We start from the raw sequence: 23,257 nt of genomic DNA, 5'->3' as shown, positions 1-23,257 counted from the left end.
GGGCTGGAAAGGTCTGGTCAGGGGCTGGGTGGAGTTGGGTGATCGGGACTGGTCAAGTCAGGTCGGAGGTCAGGTGAGGGAGTCAAATGTGGGGGCTAGTCAGGTCAAGTTGAGGTTCAGTGGGGTGGGGTTGGGGCAGAGACAGATAGTGGGAGCTAGTCAGGTTGGGACAGGGAAAGTCAGGGTGACTCAGTTGTGTCATCACCCAGGAATTAGACTAGGATTTTTCTGTCTAACATTTCCTGGGTAACTACTCAGCTAAGTAAGTCATAATCTCCAACTCAGAGCTGAAGACGTTTTCGGGAATTCTGGAGAGCAGGGGATTTCAGAGGTTTATGCTTCCTGGGCAATTCCCATGAAGTCAGTGCATTGGAACTTGCAAGGGGTAGTCCTGCAACACACCTTGTAGGGCACATCCAGCCTCCAACAATCCGGAGACCAGAAAATCTGAGCCATATTATTAGTTGGCTAGCAGCTCTTTATTGTCTGTCTCTGAGCTGGAGCAAGTGAACATACCAACCAGACAGTTTTGGTTCAAGATTTTAAAGGTTGGAGGTTAATGTATCTTTAAATGGCTAACCAGGAGCTACACAATACAGGTGGATGCTGCATAAATAAATATTTGTGTGAATTAGTTAGGTTTCAAAAAATATGCACCAATTTCCCTCAAGCAAATGGAGTTTGTGCTCTCTAACCTAGAAATGCAATTCGTGTACCATGTTCAATTTTAAATATTGCAATCTAATAGTAAGAACTTAAGAAATAGGAGCAGTGGAGTGGTACGGTGGCGTGGATTAGCCCTGCTAAATTGCCCCTTAGTGTCCAAAGGTGTGTTAATTAGGTGGATTAGCCATGGTAAATGCGCAGGATTACGTGGACAGGGCAGGGGGAGGATTGGGTCTGTGTAAAATGTTCTTTCAGAGAGGCGGCGCAGATTTGATGAGCTGAGTGGCTTCCTGCATTTTAGGGATTCTATGGTTCTGTGGCTGATCTTTGACCTCAGCTCCACTTTGTCACATTTTTTAGGGCGGCACGGTAGCACAGTGGTTAGCACTGCTGCTTCACAGCTCCAGGGTCCTGGGTTCGATTCCCGGCTCAGGTCACTGTCTGTGTGGAGTTTGCACATTCTCCTCGTGTCTGCGTGGGTTTCCTCCGGGTGCTCCGGTTTCCTCCCACAGTCCAAAGATGTGCGGGTTAGGTTGATTGGCCATGTTAAAAAAAATTGCCCTTAGTGTCCTGGGATGTGTAGGTTAGAGGGATTAGCGGGTAAAATATGTTGGGGTAGGGCCTGGGTGGGATTGTGGTCGGTGCAGACTCGATGGGCCGAATGGCCCCCTTCTGCACTGTAGGGTTTCTATGATTTCTATGACCCCCATTTACCTTGATCTATAATCTATCGATCTCAGCCTTTAGTATATTTCGAAGATTCACAATCCTCTGAATGATGAAATTCCTCCTCATCTCAGTCTGAATTGATCAGCCCTTGGTTCCAGGTCCTCCAGAGAAGGGAAACAATCTCTCCGCAGCTACCCTGTCAAGCCTTCTCAGAATCTTACGAGTTTCAAAAATATCATCTCGCGTCTAAATTTCAGAAGCCATAACCCACTCTACTCAACCTGTCATTGTAAGACAAATATCTCACCCCAATGTACCAATCTTATTTATATTACCAACATATGAACCATCACAATAAATACATGTGGAAAAGCTGAAGACTCAGCTGCTGTATTCAATACTGATGCTGGATTCAAGCATTTGTTTTCTCTCATCCTGTAATTCTCTCATTCTAATTCAGGTTGAAGATGCAGAATTTTAATGAATTGTGGCTGCTAAGTAGCATCTGCATAATGTTTTGTTCGCAAAAAGTGCTTTTTCTAGCTTTGACTTCTGTTCACTGATTCTGTCATCGAGAATCCTGCAAAAGGATGGATGCGTGGGCATGTTAATACTACTAACTACTGCTTTACATCGAGCAACTAGATTGTGCTAAAGTATAACATATAACTCGGGCCTTCGCCATGAGATGATATAGAGGTCGTAGTTAATACTTTGTATTAAAAATGGGGCCAATTAGACAACCATTCTGATCATTGTTGAGATTTTAATGTCAATTTATCCATTTTTCTGAAGGCTTCCGTTCAAACAAAAATGCATTTGTTCTGTTTGGTTTCTGGGTTTTTTTGGCATAGATGTAATAGTATTTGCTACGTTGCTGTTTTTCTATAGGTTTTCAGGACTAAAGCAGTGGAACTCGGGGAGAAGCTCCTTCCTGCCTTTAACACACCAACTGGAATCCCTTGGGCTCTGTTGAACATTAAAAGGTAACCAGAGTAGCTATGAAGCTGCTGTTCTCTCCCGATAAAGTTGCTAGGTGTAACTATTAAGTTTACATTACCATCGAAGTGGAATACGAATTAGTATTGACAAATTCAAGGGCACATTCTGTTGTTCATCTTTCAGTGCTTCTTTTAAGCTATTCAAATTATTATGTTATAAAATACATTGCTGTAAGTTCTTATTGCTCTTCACCCTGCCTCCTTCCTCCCCCAAGGTACCGCCTTGTTTTGGTGACATCTGGTACCTTGCACAAGCATGGAGTCTAGACAGTGAAGGCAGGAACTTTACTAACTCAGCAGACCCGCCTCAGTTTAAAATGCTGCGTCATGCCCAATTTTTGCTCTGGGGAGATGGTGTTTGGATCGGGTTGGGCCCATCGGCTCCAGAAGCTGATCGTAGGTGGCCATTGGAATAGGCAATAGCTGTGAAAGGCTGGTTAGAAAGGCTGCCTCGGTTCTCTGGGACTTTGCTCCAGTTGCATTAAAAGCAATTAAACCCTCAATCTTCACAGCCCCCACACATTCTCCATGTCCATTGCATGCCCATTCACCCTGTATGCATGATGTATTGACCAATAAGCCACATAATACGGATGGCAAGTGTTGAAATTCTGAGAAAAGAAATACCCATTCAAAATTATATTTGAAAAAGCCTGCAGTTCCTGCACCCTTTAAATGTGGCAATCAAGCAGGAAAATTATAGCATCAGTAACTGTAGCTTTAACCACTTCACACCTCTTAATCTCGCTGAAATAGACATTGACAAAAGAGGTCACAGAAAAAATAACTTATAACGACATAAAAATATTGAAGACATCAATCAAGTAAAGTAAAAACTCAGCCTCAGAAACCCTCTGCTGTGCTAATGCATTTGTGAGTCTTAAAGCTCAATCAAGATCTCATAATGAACACTGGAGGTGAATCCAGATGGCGAGTCATACAGCGCAGAATAGGCCCTTCAGCCCATTGAACCGGCGCTGACAATAACTACCACTAAAGACACGCGAAGGTGAGTGCACTAAAGATTAGATGGCAAATAAAAATGTAAACAAAATCACAAACAGTTCCCAGGTGGCCTAGTTATGAATGCTTGGCTGAACTTAGCAGTTTATAAATGCATTCACTCAGCAAGAGTTTCTGTTTTGACAACTGAAGTGGAGCGTTTACTTGGCTTGAATGGCATCTTTATGCGGTCATAGTAAGTGATCTCTTTTGCCAATGTTTGAATGGTTATTTGGGAAAGGTGAAGAATTGCGAAGTGGTTATAGATCCTGTTATTGAGAACACAGTTGCTCTCTCTAATTGATACATTTATGGGTTGTGGGAAAATAAACAACAATTATTTTTCCAAGAACATTTGTGAATGCGTATTACTTAGCATCTCAATACTTGCCATTACGTACTGGTGAAATAGGTTTGAGGGGACATGGAAGCGGTATGGGGACCAGCGGTAAGACCAATTGAATTTGCCTTTCAAAAGGTTCTAACATCCAGACTGTGGTTTGTGACTCCTCTAAGGGGCTGTAAATGATGAGTCATGGAGAAGCTGGCCCAACTCCATGATAATTGTGGAGGGATATGAAATGCTTATCCCCACAATGGAACTGACCATGTCAGGAGTGCAAAGTGCGCATTCATTACTTACACCCGTATCCTGCACAGTCAAAAATAGCCGGAAATGGGGGTGGGAGTCCAGAACCGTGTCCCGCACACCATTTTTAAATAGCTTTGGAGTTGCTCTGATTTCCAGTCCTGTGTATTGGCAGACTAATGGACCATGCAGCGTGAATAGTATTGCAGTTGGCTCTGATGCTGCCCCATCCAAAGCACTAGAATTTCCAGCCAGACCACAGTCAAAAACCTAAGAACACTGGCTGATTCCTCTCATCCAATTAGCTGAAGTTTCTCTTCCGAGAGTCATTTTCACCTTGCACAGTGTTAATTTCAGCCATTAGGACTGCTGAGGATAAAACTTTAATTAATTAATTGATAGTGAATATCATGCTTCTGTAGGCCCATAACAATGTACCTGAACCGCTATTTCTCCCCCCCCAGAACACACATTTGTTACTTATATTCCAGTTTTACCGTCTACGAGCGGTGATATTTTCATTGGATAAATAATCCAGAGACCCAGGGTGACCCATGGCAGATGGAGGAGTTTGAATTCAAATCTGGAATTAAAAGTCTAATGATGAAACCATTGTTGTAAATTAACTGGTGTTGTTTAGGAAATCTGCTGTCCTTACTTGATCTATCGTATACGTGACGCCAGAACCACCACTGTGGTTGACTCTTAAATGCCCTCAGTCGTACCAAACTGTAGGAAAGCCATTGAGAATGAAACTGGACAGAACACCCGCCATCGACCTAGACACTGGAAATGCTACAACCCTATAGGGTCCTCTTTATTAACATCTGGGTAACTGCACTTAAATTTGGACAGCTACCTCACAAACTAGTAGAGCATGACTCACGGAATGACATTTCACAGACGATGTACTGGGTCCAGTGGTATGCAGTTAGGAGACAGTTGCCCTGGGAGTCCTCAACACTGACTCCAAACCCCATGACCCCATCAGGTCAAACATGGGCAAGGAAACCTCCTGCTAATTGCCACATAGCGCTTGCTACCCCTTACCACCCCCCCTCCCCCCATGCGCATACACCTAGCTCTTCCATGCTGAAAACCACTTGAAAGAAGCACAGAGGGTGGTAAAAGCACAAGAATGTACGGTGGGTGGGAATTTCAATGTCCATCACAAAACCTGGCGTGGTCACAGCGCCATTGGCCGAGCTGTTCAAGACCTAAGGATCATAGCTGCTAGGTTGGGTCTGTGACAGCTGGTGACAAAACCAACAAGAGGAAAACATATTTGACTTCGTCACCAAACTGCGAGCTGCAGATCCATCTGTCCATGACAATATCGCCAGGAATGCCACCACTCAGTCTCGTCTTCACATTGAGGATAACCTGCATAATGTTGTGTGGCACTATCACTATGCTAAATGGGATAGATTTCAGAAAGACCTACCAGCTCAAATACTGGGCAATCAAGAGGGGTGTGGACCATTGGCATCAGAATTGTACTCAATCATAACCTGTAACCTCATGGCCTGACGCATCCCCTACTCTAGCATTATCATTAAGCCAGGGATCAACCCTGGTTCAACAAAGTATAGGAGGGCATGCCAAGAGCAACATCAGGCATACCTAAAAATGAGGTGTTAACCTGGTGAAGTGACAACACAGGAGATGGTGCAAATAGCAAGCAATAGAGCTGAGCGATTCCATAATCTGTGGATCAGATCTAAGCTCTGCAGTTTTACCACAACCAGTCATGAATGGTGGTGGATAATTAAACAACTCACTAGAGTATAAGACTCCACAATTATCCTCAAGCTCTATGGTCGGGATCAGTGCAAACGATAAGGCTGACGCATTTGCAACGATCTTCAGCTAGAATAGCCAAATGGATGATCCACCTTGACCTCCTCTGGAGGCCCCCTACATCACAGTTGCTGGTCTTCAGCCAATTTGATTCCGTCCACATGATATCAAAAAATGGCTGAAGACACTGGATACTGCAAAGGCATGGGCCCCGACAGCATTCCGGCATTAGTACTGAAAACCTATGCTCCAAAACTTGCCGTGCCCCCAGCCAAGCTGTTCTAGTGCAGGTACAACACTGGCATCCACCCAGCAATGTGGAAAATTGCCCAGATATGTCCTGTATACACAAAATAGGACAAATCCAACCTGGCCATTTACCACCACTTCAGTCTATTCTTGATCATCAGCAAAGTAATGGAAGATGTAATTCACAGTGCCATCAAGCAGCACTTAGTCAGCAATAACCTGCTCACTGACATTCAGTTTGGGCTCTACCATGCTCACACAGCTCCTGACCCCATTACAGCCTTGGTTCAAGTATGGGCAAAATAACTGAATTGCAGAGGTGAGGTGAGAGTAGCTGCCCTTGACACCAAGGCAGCATTTGACCAAGTGTGGCATCAAGGAACCCTAGCAAAACTGGTAGATAGATCCTGAAGTAGTCCATGTCCAAACGCAGCAAGATCTGGACAATATCCAGATTTGGGCTAACGTGGTGAATAACATTTACACTATGCAAGTGACAGGCAATGCCCATCTCCAAGATAGAATCTAATCACGCCTTCACATTCAATGGTATTGCCATTATTGAATCCCCCATTATCAACATTCAGATACTGAACTGGACTAGCCATTTAAATACTGTAGGTGCAAGAGCAGAACAGCAGCGAGGAATTCTGCAAGAGTAACTCACTATCTGATTCCACAAAACCTGTCCGCCATTACAAAGCACAAGTCAGGAGTGTGATGGAACACTTTCCACTTGCCTGGATGAATGCAGCTCCGTCCAGGACAAAGCAATCCCCTTGATTGGCACCCCAATCACAAACATTCACTTCCTCCACCACTAACACGGTGTGTATTATCTACAAGATGCCCTTCAGGATCTCAGCAAGGCTCCTCAGACAGCACCTAGTCATTGATTCATTACAGTAAAAAAGGATGCCATTAGGCCCAGCAAATCCTTATTGGCTCTCTGTAAAGCAATCCATTTAGTCCCGTTCCAGTCCAGCCCAGCAGGTTTATTTCTTCAAGCGCTCATCCAATTTCTTTTTGAAATCATTGACATCTTCATTTCCATCACACTCATAAGCACTGAGTTCCAGGTCGTTGCCAGTCACTGTGTAATAAAGATTCTTCATATTCCCCCTGCATCTCCTGTCCAAAACCTTAAATCTATGTCCCCTAGTCCATGTACGGTCAGCTAATGGGAAAACATTTTCTTCGTCTACCTTGACTAAAAACAGCTCTCTTTATACAGGAGTTAACATGAATGTCAATCTGGAACCACAGACTCAAAATGAAAATCACACTAATTGGATTAAGTTGTGCACTGAGCCAGTACTGTTGGGGGTGATTCTCCCAAAAGTGCTGAATTGGTGGGCAAACTGTTCTAGATCACGACTGTTTTTTCAGTGCAGCTTCAGACACAAATCTCCACACTGTGCACTGCAGAGGTCACAATCAGGAATCTCATTAAAAACCTGGGGCAGGGCGGGGCGGGGGGGGGAGCCTATTCACACCGGAATTTGACAGTTCTGGAACTCTGCGCATGCACAGTGGTCCCGATCTGTCAGTCTCCCCGTTTGCTGGCCAGCTCGTCACTGGCCTGCCCAGGACCACTGCAGAGTTGACCCTCCAGCCTCCCCACAGCCCAATCGCGGCCCCCACAGCAATTCCCAGGCTAGCCCTGACGACCCCCCACCCCGGAGCGCCCCGATGTCCAGCCCACCCACCCCCAGCAGTGGCAAACCCTCCATTCCCCAGGCTGCCTCAATTGCTGGCCTCCCTCCAGCCCAGACCGATTCCCATACAGAGTGGCAGCAGGATCCCCACCCCCCACTGATTGCCCCTAGGTCTGCCCACAATAGGCCCCGCCCCCTTGGCACTGCCTGATGCCTGCTGGACAGTGGCAAGGTGCCCCGTAAGCATGAGCACTTTGCCCCTTGGGCAGTGTGAGGGGGTACAGGCTGGCACTGTCAGGGTGCTCATGCCCAGGGGACACCAACCCCCTGGGGGACCCCCATTGCCCCCCTTCATTCCAGCAGGGTCTCCCGCTACTTCCCCGAACGTGGGGAGCTAATTTAAACCCCGCCGGAATGAAGTATTCCTGGTGGGGTGGGAGATTCTATCGGGTCCAGCAAGTTCCGTGCCAGGCCTGATAATGACATGCAAAATATATTTAAATCACATTAAAAAAAGATTCAAATGACTTACCTATCTTCCTGCAGGTTTCCAGCGTGGTCTGGACTCCGACTATTCTCCGGCTCTGGGAGATGCGCATGCACAATTCCCGGAAAAAGGCCGACGACGCGATTCTCCCAACCGGACCCGCCAGAAAAGGTGCAGGTCGCGATGGGAGAATCGGGCCCGTAGTTCCCAGTCTGTATCACTCTATTACATGGATAAAGCTCAGACATCTATATAACTGAATGGGGCGTAAAATCAAATGGGGCGCATACTGGTGCTCTTTCAAGCTTGAGTCTGTCCAATAAGTAAATATTACTTTCACATCTGATGATCTCTTCTATAAACCTTTTTACATTCCTGGATAGTATACAGCAACAGTAAAAACAATTTATGCTTATATAACATCCCTAATGTGTTAAAATGTTTTGAGGCGCAAACATGTTGCCTGGTGCTCTGGCCTTCTCTCACTACTGGGCTTTCAAGAACCCTCTTGTCTTTATTTTATTGATCCTTCTGTGATCAGTAATGGTCTCAAAGTTTCAATCCCTCCAAATTCCAGATGTACTTCTGTTTCCTGTTCCTAATTCTTAGCATCACGAAATTAAGATCAAGGTCAACATTTTACACCACCTGGAAGTGGGCTGGCAGACAGAGACCTTAAATTCAGGTTGTATGACAAAGGGGGCTATACCCAACCCTTACCTGCTTGTACTCCCAGCTGCAACAGGAGATAGGAGCAGGAGTAAACCATCTGTCCTGTGGCCCCAGTCTTAGCATTTATTATCATTATGGCTGATCTTCACTTTCCTACCTGCTTCCCAAATCCTTTGATTCCCTGAGAGATCAAAGATCTGTCTGTCCCAATCTTAAATATAGTCAATGATGGAACATCCACAACTATCTGAGGGAGAGAATTCGAAAGATTCACAACCTTTTGAGTGAAGAAATCTCTCCTCATCTCAGGCTTAAATAATCAATCCCTTATCCTGAGATTGTATCCCTATGTGCGTGATTCCTCAGCCTGCAGAAACAATGCCTCAGCATCTGTCCTGTTGAGGCCCTTCAGAATCTTGTTTGTATTTCTCATTCTTCTCAACTCCAGCGAGTATCGACACTATTTACACAGTGTCTCATTATAGGACAATCCTCTCATCCCAGGATCAATCTGGTGAACCTTTGCTGTCCTGCCCCCTATGTATGTTTATCCTTCCTTAAATATAGAAAATATTCCAAAACTGCACACGGTATTCCAGATATCAAATGCCTTCAAAAAGCGTTCTGCTTTTCGATTCTTCTGGCCAAAGTGAATAATTTCCCATTTTCACGCATTTTGTTCCATCTGCCACCCTGCTGCCCACTCAGTATTGGCAGTCTCTGTGTCTTCCTCACAAATTTCATTTCCACCGAATGTTTTATTGTCAGCAAGTCTCGATACATGACCTCTGCCTCTTCATCCAAGTCATAAATATAAATGGTAAATAGTTGAGGCAGAAGCAGTGATCCTTGCAGTTCTCTACCAGTCACAGTCTGCCAGCTTGAAAATGCCCCATTTATACCTACCCTTTGCTTCCTATCTGTTAACTAATCCTGTATCCATGTTAATATATTATCCATAGCTCCATGATCCCTTATCTTGCCTGGTAACCTTTTGTGCAGCACCCAGAAATGCCTTCTCAAAACCAAGTATACCATCCATATCTGCTTTATTAGCTACATCCTCAAAAAAAACTCAAGTAAATTTGTCAAACCACTATTTCCCTTTCATAAAAACATGCTGACTTAATCTGACCATATTATGCTTTGTTAAAACTTCCTTACACTTTTCTACACTTTCCTGACAACTGATGTCAGGCTACCTGGCCTGTAGTTTCCTGATTTCTTTTTCGTTCCCTTTTTAAATAGCGGTGTTGCATTTTCCAAGTTCCAAACTTGCTAGGACTTTTCCAGAATCTAGAGATTTTTGGAAAATTATAGCAAGAATATCCACTATCTCTACAGCTATCTCTTTTCAAATCCCAGGATGTAGGCCATCTGGTGCTGAAGATTTGTCAGATTTTAGTCACTTAAGCTTCTTCAGTAACTTTTCTCTGCTGATATTTTATTTCCTTTTAGCATTATTTCTGATATGTCTTCGATTGTGAAGACAAACACAAAATATTTGTTCAATGTCTGTCATTTCTTCTAATCTCTCCTGTCTCTGTTTCTAAGGGATGTTTTCAAGAGGGTATGGCTCTTGGGGCAAAGGGGATCAAAGGATATGGGGAGAAGGTAGATGATGAGCTGTGATCATCATGAATGGCAGAGCAGGCTCATAGGGCCAAATGGCCTCCTCCTGCTCCTATTTTCAATCTTTCTATGATTTTTTTCAATCATGGGACATGGGCATCACTGGTTGGCCAGAATTTATTGCCCAAACCTGGTTGCCCGAGGGCAGTTGACAGTCAACCACATTGCTGTGGCTCTGGAGTCACATGTAGGCCAGACCAGGTAAGGATGGCAGATTTCCTTCCCTAAAGGACATTAGTGAACCAAATGTGTTTTTCTGACAGTTTTGTGGTCATCAGTAGATTCTTAATCTCTCATTTTTTATTGAATTCAAATTCCACCATCTGCCATGGTGGATTTGAGCCCGGGTCCCCAGAACATTAGCTGAGTTTCTGGATTAATAGTCTAGCAATAATACCACTAGGCCATCGCCTCTCCTCAATTGCGCAGTTATTACTTGATTTTCAAAATAAACCTTTAATGCAATGAGAGTTTGAACTCTATTGAATTAATACGGTCAAATCAACAATATGCGGCAAAGAACTTCTATGCTGCAAAGTTTAAACATGCTGGAAAAATAACAGGGAAATGTGCACACATCACAGTAAATCTTCTCAAGTGGTGTTGAGTGGATTTTTGTTTTATTAATGGGACTGCTTTTGCAATTGAGATTTGCTAATGAAAATTATCTTCCCTCGGACAAGCTTGGGAGAGCACTTGTATTATCCATGGATCAAGTAAAATGAGTGATTCAAAGAGAACTGTTAGGAACAATTAGCTGTTGGATACCGCAGTTGTTGCTCAAAGCTAAGTAGACTGCTTGAAATAAATCTAGTTACCTAAATCAGGGTGAAAAAAAAATCTTTTTACTGATGATGAATGTAAAAAAAGTACAGTAATTTGGCTCAGTTAAGTCTTGGTGCAACGAAACAAATGCAAAATCCTGTGGATGCTGGAAATCTGAATAAGAACAGAAGCTGTTGGAAACACAGCAAATCGGGCAGCATCCATGGAGTCTTAAATAGAGAATGTACTTCCAATCAATGGCCTTGCATCTTAACTGAAGGAAATCGGAGATTTAGCAGCTTTCGAGCAAGTACAGAGTCTGAGAAAAGTGGCGGCACGGTAGCACAGTGGTTAGCACTGCTGCTGCACATCTCCAGGGACCTGGGTTCGATTCCCGGCTTGGGTCACTGTCTGTGTGGAGTTTGCACATTCTCCTCGTGTCTGCGTGGGTTTCCTCCGGGTGCTCCGGTTTCCTCCCACAGTCCAAAGATGTGCGGGTTAGGTTGATTGGCTATGCTAAAATTGCCCCTTAGTGTCCGTAGGTTAGAGGGATTAGTGGGTAAATATGTAGGGATATGGTGGTAGGGCCTGGGTGGGATTGTGTTCGGTGCAGACCTGATGGGCCGAATGGCCTCTTTCTGTGCTGTAGGGTTTCTATGATTTTCTATGAAATAGGAAGACCCAACGCAGATTTGGTCATTTTGCTGAACTCTATTTAATCCATGAGTGTGTTCCAATTGTTTGCTACTTTAACTCTCCACCTTATTCCCACTCTGACCACTCTGTCCTCAGTCTCTGACACTGTTCTAACAAAGTTCAAGGAACAGCACTTTACTCCCACCCTAGTCAGAGGCATTCCCTTTTCCCTTACCCCACTGTGACCCACTAACCACAACTGCCCCCTGTCTTTCTTCACTGGTTCACGAGTTCTGCTGTTGCCTGCTGTTTGTTTCCAGCACTTTGAGTCGTGATTTACGTCCTGGAAACCAACAGTTTCTTGGCAAGCTACCGATATGACACAGATTCTGGAGGAGGAGGACAACTCTGACAAGAACTTGTAACATTGATAAGTTACCATCAATTAAAGATGAAATAAACTATTGTGTATTGTGAGGTAATTTTCTGCAACAACATTAGAAAGCTCTTTGAAACACACTTCCTTGTAATTAAATTTGGATGGCATAGCTAGAAGCTGTGAACATCCCAGACTGTCAGAAATATACAGAAATTGGCATCAACTCAGCTGTTGATAATTTACTGACACTCTGATGCTTTTGCTTAATAACTTATATGGTAGTGTAGTCCAAGGGACATCAGGTATGCATTGTGGGCCAAATATTTATGCAGAGATGGACAGTTGGATCTGAAACATTTTGGTCTCATTAACTGACCTTAATCCAAGACTGGGAAAAATGTTAAAATCTAGGCATTAAGTGAGCAATTCCAGGCATTAAGGGAGCAAGCAGACTTGACTCATGAACCCCACAGAAAGGTGACCCACTATCTGCTGTTCAGAACAGTATCTTTTGATTTCTGATTTGATTTAACAATGTCACGTATTAGTATACAGTGAAAAGTATTGGTTCTTGCGCTCTATACAGACAAAGCATACCGTACATAGTGAAGGAAAGGAGACAGTGCAGAATGTAGTGTTACAGTCATAGCTAGGGTGTAAAGAAAGACCAACTTAATACGTGTTAGGTCCATTCAGAAGTCTGATGGCAGTAGGGAAGAAGCTGCTCTTGAGTCGGTTGGTACGTGATCTCAGACTTTTGTATCTTGTTCCCGACACAAGAAGGTGGAAGAAAGTATGTCCGAGGTACGTGGGAGAGGGTTGGAGTGGCGGGGGTAGAGGAGGGTGGTTGAAGGGGTGGAGGGAGAAGAGGTAGAGTTGGAAGGGTGAGGGGAGAAGAGGGAGGGGTGGGGGAGAGGAAGGTGGTTGGAAGGGTTGGGGAGAGGAGAAGGTGGGAAAGAATGGGGTGTTGAAGGGGAGGGGTGAAAGTCAGTGGACATGGAGGGATGATGTGGTGGTCAGAGGACTGTTGGTGGGGTGGTGGTAGGAGGGGAATGTTAGAGAGGTAGGAGAGATTGGAGGTGTAAGAGTGGGGTGACATGGGTGGGGATTATCACTTTTAATGTTGGCGTTCCTTCTTTAGTAATTTTTTTCCACTTTTTAGACTGTAAATTCAGAGTGTGCAAGTCCATTTATATGACTGTTTCTGGAGAAGGGGGAAACAATCCAGTTCTTGAGTTAAGGCTGTACTAACTTTATGTATATAAATTCAGATCAGTAATTCCCAAGCTGCTTGCAGATGTCTGATTGCCAAATCCTGGGGGTGGTGTCATTAGTGTTAAAGTAACAGATGCCATTTATGGTATATTGTGGGTTGACACCAGAGATATTAGAAGGTATGGTTGTATTAGCTATCGAGTTGAATTGTTTTGTAAATGGAGAGATTTCTTTGTTTTCACTGACTTGGCATTGTTTGATTGCTCTGTGATTAATTGTCCTTTAAAGAATCAGCACTGGTCCTCCAATTTCATCATTGTTCCAGTCACTCTGCTTACTACATGCAGGTGAAATGATAAAACCTACATTTATACAGCACCTTTCATGATGTCTCAAATTGGCCAATTAAATACCTTTTGAGCTGTAGGCACGGCTATAACGTAGGAAATGTTATCAAATGCTCAAGTAAGCTTAAGGGTCTGAATGCTTTATTCCTACTCCTAATATGGAGGCTCATATGTCATTCTGGATGGATGAGATGAATTGGGCTAGATGGCCTTTGTCATCCATAATATCTTGTGAACAAAGGGTGGAATCATGGCTGGAATTCTGTTTATTTTGTTGCTGATGGAAGTTTGCTGTGTACGGACTTTGTGGAGTGAAATTTCCAGGACAGGAGTGTGTAATGGACTTCTGCAGAATCAATAACAATTGTTAAATTCAAGAATTCACTGACACTTCGTGGTCGGTACAAGTCGATACGAGTTTATTAGGAGTTCCTTCTTTGCCTTTACAAGATGTTCACCAGCTTCTCAGTCTCGCTCGCCCTCTCTCTCTTTCTTACATGATCTCACCAGTCCTCCTCGCTCGTTATTGTTCTCTGTCTTACAGGCATTATTATACATTATTTCAGAGAATACCCATTTACATTCATTGGTTAATTAAACACATTCACAGAGGTGGTCAACACTGATTAGTCTGGACCTCTGGTCATATATTATTCATGAGTTAGTAGTTTCTGCTTGGGTTAGCTGATCACACAGTGAGTAGGTAACAAGCAGCACAGTAGCAAAGCGGCACATGCTCCATGCCCCAGTATAAACAAGATAGTAGGAGTCATCCTGTGCTACTAATCTACGGTAGACATAATATAAACTTACTGTAGAAAATTTTAATACAAATATAGAAAATGTCATAAAATTACAAAAGTAAAAAGGTAATGAAAATGTACAAAAGTAATTAAAAAGTAGCAGTTTTTTAAAAAAGAGATAAAAAGGTAATAGCTAGCTTCCTACACCAGTTTTACACTGCGTCTGATTCTCGAGAGTCTTTTCCATTGATTTCAGTCTTGTCCTTTTGTCTACTTACCTATTATACCACTCTATCTTTGTGTTTTTTATGAGGTTTTTGAGGTATTGAAATATTGTGACAAAGTTATGTTGCATAGTAGATATTGAAAACATATTCTAGTGAGAAACAGCTGTCAGCAGAACCTTCAGACTTGCTGATTAAGAAAACACCAATACAATTGTGAACCCTTCAGTCTGTCTTCTGGTCTCAAAAGTTATATTGCACAGAGGCACCTGACAACTCCACTGCTTCTCACTGCCAGTGAAGACCTATGTTGTCCAATCATTCAACTTTGTTGCTCAGGAGTCATTTGATTTTTCTGCTCTGTGAAATTGCTGATAAAATAGATTTCAATTACAACCCTTTTATGAAGTAATTATAATGAATAAAGATTTACCAGGATGTTGCCTGGTATGGAGGGCATTAGCTATGAGGAGAGGTTGGAGAAACTTGGTTTGTTCTCACTGGAACGACGGAGGTTGAGGGGCGACCTGATAGAAGTCTACAAGATTATGAGGGGCATAAGAACTAGGAGCATGAGTAGGCCATCTGGCCTCTCGAGCCTGCTCCGCCATTCAATAAGATCATAGCTGATCTTTTTGTGGACTGAGTTCCACTTACCCGCCCGCTCACCATAACCTTTAATTCCCTTACTGTTCAAAAATTTATCTATTCTTCCCTTAAAAACATTCAATGAGGTAGCCTCAACTGCTTCACTGGGCAGGGAATTCCACAGATTCACAACCCTTTGTGTGAAGAAGTTAGAATCATAGAAACCCTACAGTGCAGAAGGAGGCCATTCGCCCATCGAGTCTGCACCGACCACAATCCCACCCAGGTCCTACCCCACATATTTACCCGCTAATCCCTCTAACCTACACATCTCAGGACTCTAAGGGGCAATTTTTAACCTGGCCAATCAACCTAACCCACACATCTTTGGACTGTGGGAGGAAACCGGAGCACCCGGAGGAAACCCACGCAGACACGAGGAGAATGTGCAAACTCCACACAGACAGTGACCCGAGCCGGGAATCGAACCCGGGACCCTGGAGCTGTGAAGCAGCAGTGCTAACGACTGTGCTACCGTGCCGCCCTCTTCAACTTCAAAGAACTTCACGTTCCTCTTCAACTCAGTCCTAAATCTGCTTCCCCTTATTTTGAGGCTATGCCCCCTAGTTCTAGTTTCACCCGCCAGTGGAAACAACTTCCCTGCCTCTATCTTATCTATTCCCTTCATAATCTTATATGTTTCTATAAGATTTCCCCTCATTCTTCTGAATTCCAATGAGTATAGCCCCAGTCTACTCAGTCTCTCCTCATAAGCCAACCCTCTCAACTCCGGAATCAACCTAATGAATCTGCATGGACAGAGTGGATAGTCAGAAGCTTTTTCCCAAGGTGGAAGAGTCAATTCCTCGGGGACATAGGTTTAAGGTGCGAGAGGAAGGTTCAAAGGAGATGTACGAGGCAGATTTTTTACACAGAGGGTGGTGGGTGCCTGGAACTCGTTGCCGGGGGAGGTAGTGGAAGCGGATACTGTAGTGACTTTTAAGGGGCGTCTTGACAAATACATGAATAGGATGGGCATAGAGGGATATGGTCCCCGGAAGGGTAGAGGGTTTTAGTTCAGTCGGGCAGCATGGTCAGTGCAGGCTTGGTGGGCCGAAGGGCCTGTTCCTGTGCTGTAATTTTCTTTGTTCTTTGAATAATGTCATGCACCCAGATGGGGGAAAGACTTCAAATTCTTCTACAGAATGGGAAAAATCTTGTGCAGTTTATCTGTGTGGCGAGTCTTGAATCGTTCCCCCAAATATTAATTTACTGTCAGCATGTTCATGTGGTGCAATGTGCAGAACATGTTAATGAGGACTGAAGTAGTCACTGAAATCAGTGTTATTGTTTGCACAGTGTTAGAAATAGCCAATAGGGTGTGAGGAATAAAGAGTCTGGAAAGAGGAGCAGTTCCAGGGTTGATGATTTCTCTGATTTGTCCATGAAGAGACAATCCAGGAGAATATTGGAGAAAACATTAATGACATTGGACAACCTTGCCTTTTTTATCTTTTGAAAGCCATGGGTTGAGAATTTCTTATCTATCTTTACATGGAGCAAGAGTACACATAATAAATACCTTCCTGAAAAGACAAAATACACCTTTAAAGTTAGGTGCTGTGAACCATATTCACTTCTGCAAAATTGCTATTTTTTTGTAAGATTCTAGAGCCTTGTTGTTGATCCTATGAACATCCATCAAATGGAATAGCCTATTTTGCTGACCCAATTTCATAACAGTACTCCTGACATTTTTATCTACCATGAATGTTGATTGTTGTAATGCAGTGTTCTCTGATTATGATCCAAGCATTTTTGTACTCTGTTGGCAGCGAATTGCTATCACTTAAACTGTATAAAACGTACTGCAGCCTGCTTCAAAGTTTTCTCGATATCCTTTCCACAAAGAAATAATTCCTATTGTTCTTTATCTGCAGGGAAAACTTTAAGGCTGTACTTCAGTGGAATTAAATTTTAAGATATGAAAAGGCATGGCTCCAGAGATACCCCTCTGATCCATGAGTTTTCTCACATCATAAACCATGTACAATTTTTCCTGTTTGCACACCGCCAAACTTATTTAATCTTCTACAGAGTTCAGTGCAATCTCTTACTGACCCCCTAAGGTAATCAAGTGAAACTTGAAGATATCAATGTGACATTACAACCTACGTTATTCAGTCTCTCTCCATAAATGACATTTCCACTGCCCCAAGATCATGGGAATCAATCTGTTCCATAAAGTAATGTTTTCCATATTATTATTGATTTTAAGCACTGTTTTTGCTCTGGTATTTGTCCAGCATTAATTCTTTATGATTGAAATCTGTTCTGTATAAAATTTTTACTGCTCTTTGGAGTGAAATTTGTTCTAATGTGCGTGTATGTTTTTGTGGCATGGTGACATGAACTGAAAGCAATACTGCATAGTGAGTCTGATCAATACATCACAAAACCTTAGAGACCAGTTTTTAGACACTTAATATTCTGACCTTCTGTTTATGCCTTACATTTAACTTGTTAATTATTTTGCCGGGGGAGCCTTGTGGCACAGTGGAACATCCCGACCTTAGGGCTGGAAGTTCTGGGTTCAAGTCCCACTGCAGGCCTTGATAGCCATAAAAAGTGCATTCATAACGTGGCCAAACTGATTCTCTGGCGAAGAATCATCTTGACTCGAAACGTTTGCTCTATTCTCTCTCCACAGATGCTGTCAGACCTGCTGAGATTTTTCAGCATTTTCTGTTTTTGTTTCAGATTCTAGCATCCGCAGTATGATGCTTTTATGTTAGATTGATTCTCAGTCTGTAAATCCTTCCAATATGCCTGATAATAGGAGCTAAGAGCAGGAGAGTTTCCTGGTCAGCTATACTGCAGAAGACAACGGCAAAACCATTTCAGTGTTTTCATGAAATAGTCCAGTGGAAGTCCATGGTCACCAATGCCCGCTTAGGGCACGTTACCTGAAGGAGGAGGAGGAATTATTTTGTCGCACTGTGTTGACATCTAAAATGATACAGTAATTCCCAAGTCCCTTCCTAGATTTGCAACCATTTCAATCTCATTGATTACGTAGTTGTATTGCACATTGGATAAACAGCTTTGCATCATGTTATATTTGTCAGTATTAAATTTAGTTTACAATTTTTCTTGCTATGTTGCAATGCCATCATGTTGAGGTAGCTCGAAATAAACCTCTGATCCTCCATGTCCAAGTGGCTGAACTTCAGTAAACTAATCCACATTGTTTGGGGTGCAGCTATTGCTTTATTCAAGTTTAGGGTAAGTTATTTGCTTTCTGAACATTCATACAAGTTCCTACGACTTCACTGAAATTTGCAAAATGCAAAACTAAAGGAAGAGCATTAAAAATTGTTGTTCGTTTTAACAGCTGTTATTTATTAACTCCATTTTATTATAAGTTTCTCTTAATTTTTTTCAGAAGTCAAATCTTTAATTTCTAAAAACAATTAAAGCCGGTAGGTTGGTTTTGTGAAAGAAAATTCTTTCTTGGGTTGGGCGCATTCCTGGCAAGGCCAGCATTTGTTTCCCCATTTTTAGTTGCCCCTGAGAAGCTGGCGGCAAGCCATCGCCATGAACCCCCACTGCAGTCCATCTGGTGTAGGTTGCTGCAGTGCATTTTGTATTTGGTACACACTGCTGACATCAGCAATGGAGAGACTGAATATAGAAGGTGGTGATGGGGTGCCAATCAAGCAGGCTGTTCTGGCCTGGATGGTGTCGAGCTTCCTCGACTATTGTTGGACCCATGCTTGTCTAGGCAAGTGGAGACTATTCCATAACATTCTTGGCTTGAGACCTGTAGTTAGTGGACAGACAATGGGAAATCAAGAGGTGAATCCCCAGCTGTAGAATTCCCAGCCCCTGACCTGCTTTTGGAGCCACAGTAATTATTTGGCTGGTCCAGTTCCGTTTCTAGTCAGCGGCAGCCAGGATGTTGGTGGTGGGGAATTAAGTGATGGTAATGCCATTGAATGTCTTTATGAAATGGTTAAATTCTCTCTTGCTGTAGATTATCATTGCCTGGCACTTGTAGCATGTGAATGTTGCTTTTGTAGACCCTTCACTTGGTCTAACGGTTCCTTTTGTCTCTACTTTGGATAAAACTGACACAACAACTTGGATGAAATTTCATTGAGAGTGATCCACTTTTATTAGACCGCTAAGTAAGAGTACATACTTAAGACGATATTGGTTGCTTCGTTCTCCTGTGTGCTGAGTCTGTGCCTCAGCAGTCAATCCGATGACAAGATTCTTCCTACGCATCCTCTGAGCAACTTGCAAAATTGCTGTCGGCTCAGTGGTTCTGTGGGATCTCTCTTTAAACTTTTTTTTAAACTAAAGATAAAGCCTCCTATTAAGTCCATTTAATTGGTTTTCAATTACATTTGTGCTCATGGTTTAATGTTCCGCGTTACCACTATAAGACAGACTCCACACACACGGTTAACACCCTGCAAAGATCTCAATACCAATACAGATATGATTATTCACTATTCCTTCACCCCCAGCTATATCTTTACAGAAACATACAAATTAATGAAAACAAAACAATTGACCATATTTACCTTAGATTCTAATATTCAAGTATGCAGTACATGTGAATTAACAGCCAAACTGTGGTCAGACACATCACACTCAAAAGTAAATGACAGATATGACCAAATATTCTGTAGTTTTCTCAAAAATCCATTTAGGCATTTATCACACAGTAAGCTAACCGGTCTCACTGAACCTCTGTCTTTCTCAAGAGGGTTTCCAATCTCTATATTTGCAGAATACTCCTTGGAATTTCCTCTAAATGTTGCTCCAACTCGGACAGTTTGAACAAAAATCCACCTCCAGGGTTTCAGTCTTACCTTTCAAGATTCCCTACCCCTTGATCTCTGAGTACACTTGCGGTTCACCTTCCAAACACAATTCCTGATGTTCGGCCATGCCAAGTAGAACACCACTGCTCCAAATGGATACCTTTGCCCTTATGGCCTACAGCATAGTGTCACCAACTTTCTGCTGTCCTCTCCAATCTTCTGGGAATCCCTCAAGCCCTTTCTGCTTCAAGTCTTCTCCCCGTGGCTCACTCTCTAACTCGGAGGATTTTGCTCTGCTGCTGTCGTTTATCTTTTAGCTCAGTGTGATCTATCTTTGATCCCTATCTTTGTCCCAATGTGGAACATTCTTCTGGGACCTCTTTCTGTCCCATTCCCTGGTTTGGGACCACCTTCTTGGTTCTGGACCTTCTCCCCATCCCCCTCCAAGTGTCCTGCTCTCTGAGACACCTTATTTCAAATTGCATTCCGGTTCCTGGTCAACTGACCTGCAATTTCAAACTGTTCCACTTCTTTGCTCCCTTTCCTTCTGCGTATACATACTGGTTTGTTTCCTGGCTAAAGACATAAAAGAAATGAACTACACATTTGGGCAGGGCTGGTTACCTAGCCTGAAAATGTAAAAAGATGCCAGTCTCTAGCTGGCACATGCGCAAAAGACCCAAAAAGATTTTTAAAACCCGAACTGTACCTGTGCGGCTAATGTCTGGCCAATGCATGTGCAGAAGTCCGGGCCCCACCGAACTGTGACTTTAAATCAAGATAATTATTTGTGTTTCTCAACGCTCTCCAAATCATTTGGATAGACACATTGTTAGCGTCAGAGCCAGACTGTAATCAGTGATAGATTTCGATATGGATGGAATTCACCTTCTAATCGCTGAAAATTGGAATCTGAGACAAGTCCAAAAAATGCTGGAAAACCTCAGTCTAGATGACCCTCCGTCAGAGCAGCTCTGGACTCGAAAAGTTGGTTCTATTCTCTCTCTACAGATGCTGTCAGACCTGCTAAGATTTTCCAGCATTTTCTGTTTTTGTTTCAGATCCCAGCATTCGCAGTATTTTGCTTTTTTTATTAGAAAATTGGAGTCCGTTGCCTGAGAGAAAATGTTATCTTAATATTTGTTCTATTCTGGAGTAGAACAATAAGTTAATATGTAAAACCATACTGAAATCTTGCACCTGTATGCACTACTGGTCAATTATTTTCAATTACAAATTGTAAAGTTGAGTTGTAAATGCAGGAGTAACAATGTTACCCAGAGAGTTGTAGGAATCTGAAATTTTCCAACATGAGGAACATTGACGCATCTCAGGGAAAGCTAAACACCTAAGGGAGAAAGAAAGAGAGGGATAAGGTTAAATAAATAGGGGTGGAGATTTGTACGGAAGTGAACGCTGTCCTAGACCAGTTGAGTCAAATTGCCTGTTTCTGTATTGTGTAATTTATGTAATTCCGGGTAAATGGACAGATTTGAGAAAGTTGGACTATCTGATCCAATGAGCTTGTATTATTTTTGTCCTTGTGCCATATAGGTTAATACAAGCGGACCCAATCTGTGCACCACATCTTTAATTTGCAAGAAGCTTCCTTTTAACCCGAACCTTTGCAGTTTACCCTCTATCTATATCATCAGCTTCACCTTCATTCTGTGTGGTGTTATTCTTGACACAAGACTTGCTGTATAAAAAAAATGATGCAGAGGACACCTATTTAAGATTCTGGGCAAGTGATGCAGGGATGATGTGAGGAAGAACTATTTTTGAGTAGTGAGCAACAATGACCTGGAACATGCAACCCACGAGGTAATGGAAGCACAAACTATCAATAACTTCAAAAAGAAATTGGAAGCGTACCTGAGAGAAATAATCTTGCACATTATATAGGGATAGAGCGGTGATTAGGACTGACTGGATTGTTGCATGGAGAACTGGCATGCACTTGATGGGCTGAATGGCCTCCTGTGCCATAAATGACTCTGTCCTACTGGTGCAAAATATTTTAAGGTCATAAATTAGGAAGCATATATTTAATTGCTGATCTGGAAGCATGTGTCCAGATATAGTACACACAATGTACAGCTTCCTGACAAAGACCTTTTCTTACGACAATTTCTTGAGCCCTAATACAAAGCTGGATTCCTATGGCAATCCCCAGCCCAAGACAATTGCCCAGCAACTGGCAATGTCCTCCGCAAATGCTCACTTCCTAGCAAGTGCCCGATCACTAACTCATAATTTTCTCTTCCAGAAAGAGCCCCCTTAGCAAATGTCTTGAGATTAATGCTACCCCCTGGAAAGTCCAATGACCCCCAGCAAGTGTCCAACGTTTATACCCTACGTTTATAGAGGAAACCTATGCAAACACGGGGAGAACGTGCAGACTCCACACAGACAGCGACCCAAGCCAGAAATTGAACCTGGGTCCCTGGCGCTGTGAGGCAGCAGTGCTAACCACTGTGCCACCGTGCTGCCCAGCGATTTGTAGGTTCACCAGGTTCACATCTCATTTTTAGGTATGTCTGGTGCTGCTCCTGGCATGCCCTCCTGCACTCTTCAATGAACCAGGGTTGACCCTTTGACTTGATGGTAATGGGAGGGTGAGGGATATGCCCAGCCATGAGATTACAGACTGTGGCTGCTGATGGCACATGGATGCCCAGCTTTGAGCTTCTGAATCTATCCTATTTGGTGTGTTGGTAGTGTCGTGTAGCATGATGGAAGATATGATCAGTGTGAATGCTCCTACTTAAATTGTCATGGACAGTTGTCCTGAATACATGGAAGAGGAAGGCTCCCATCTTTCAACTGCCTTTGTGTATCTGGGGATTGTATTGCTCAAATTTATGTAGGCCCTCAAATTGCACCTGTTTCAAAGTGAATAGAAAAGTTTAGGAACAGTTTTATTAAAGTACCTTTTCCTTTTGAACACTGATCTGTTTCTGGCTGAAAGTCATTCCCATGGCTTCTGAATATGGCTCAGTGTAATAACCCTGCTTAATCTTGAGATGCTGACCTCCTTAAAAATATTTACTTTTCAGTGCTTTTGTTTCTAAGCCAGTAAAAAATCAATAACTATTAA

General features: G+C 43.0%; 1 protein-coding gene across 1 annotated transcript in view; it reads left to right on the top strand.

The window, feature by feature from the left end:
• The window catches only part of man1a1 (mannosidase, alpha, class 1A, member 1), a 492,377-nt gene that overhangs the window by 393,450 nt on the left and 75,670 nt on the right, over window positions 1-23,257 (top strand). Inside the window, exon 5 of the mRNA XM_078212736.1 lies at window positions 2,227-2,321. Coding sequence (XP_078068862.1) covers window positions 2,227-2,321 — 95 coding nt within the window. The remainder of the gene's footprint in view (window positions 1-2,226; window positions 2,322-23,257) is intronic.

This window comes from Mustelus asterias, chromosome 5, assembly GCF_964213995.1.
Source record: "Mustelus asterias chromosome 5, sMusAst1.hap1.1, whole genome shotgun sequence".
In the NCBI taxonomy this organism is placed as follows: Eukaryota; Metazoa; Chordata; class Chondrichthyes; order Carcharhiniformes; family Triakidae; genus Mustelus; species Mustelus asterias.
Note: the sequence above shows the minus strand (reverse complement) of the source record. Positions and strands in the feature narration are given on the sequence as shown.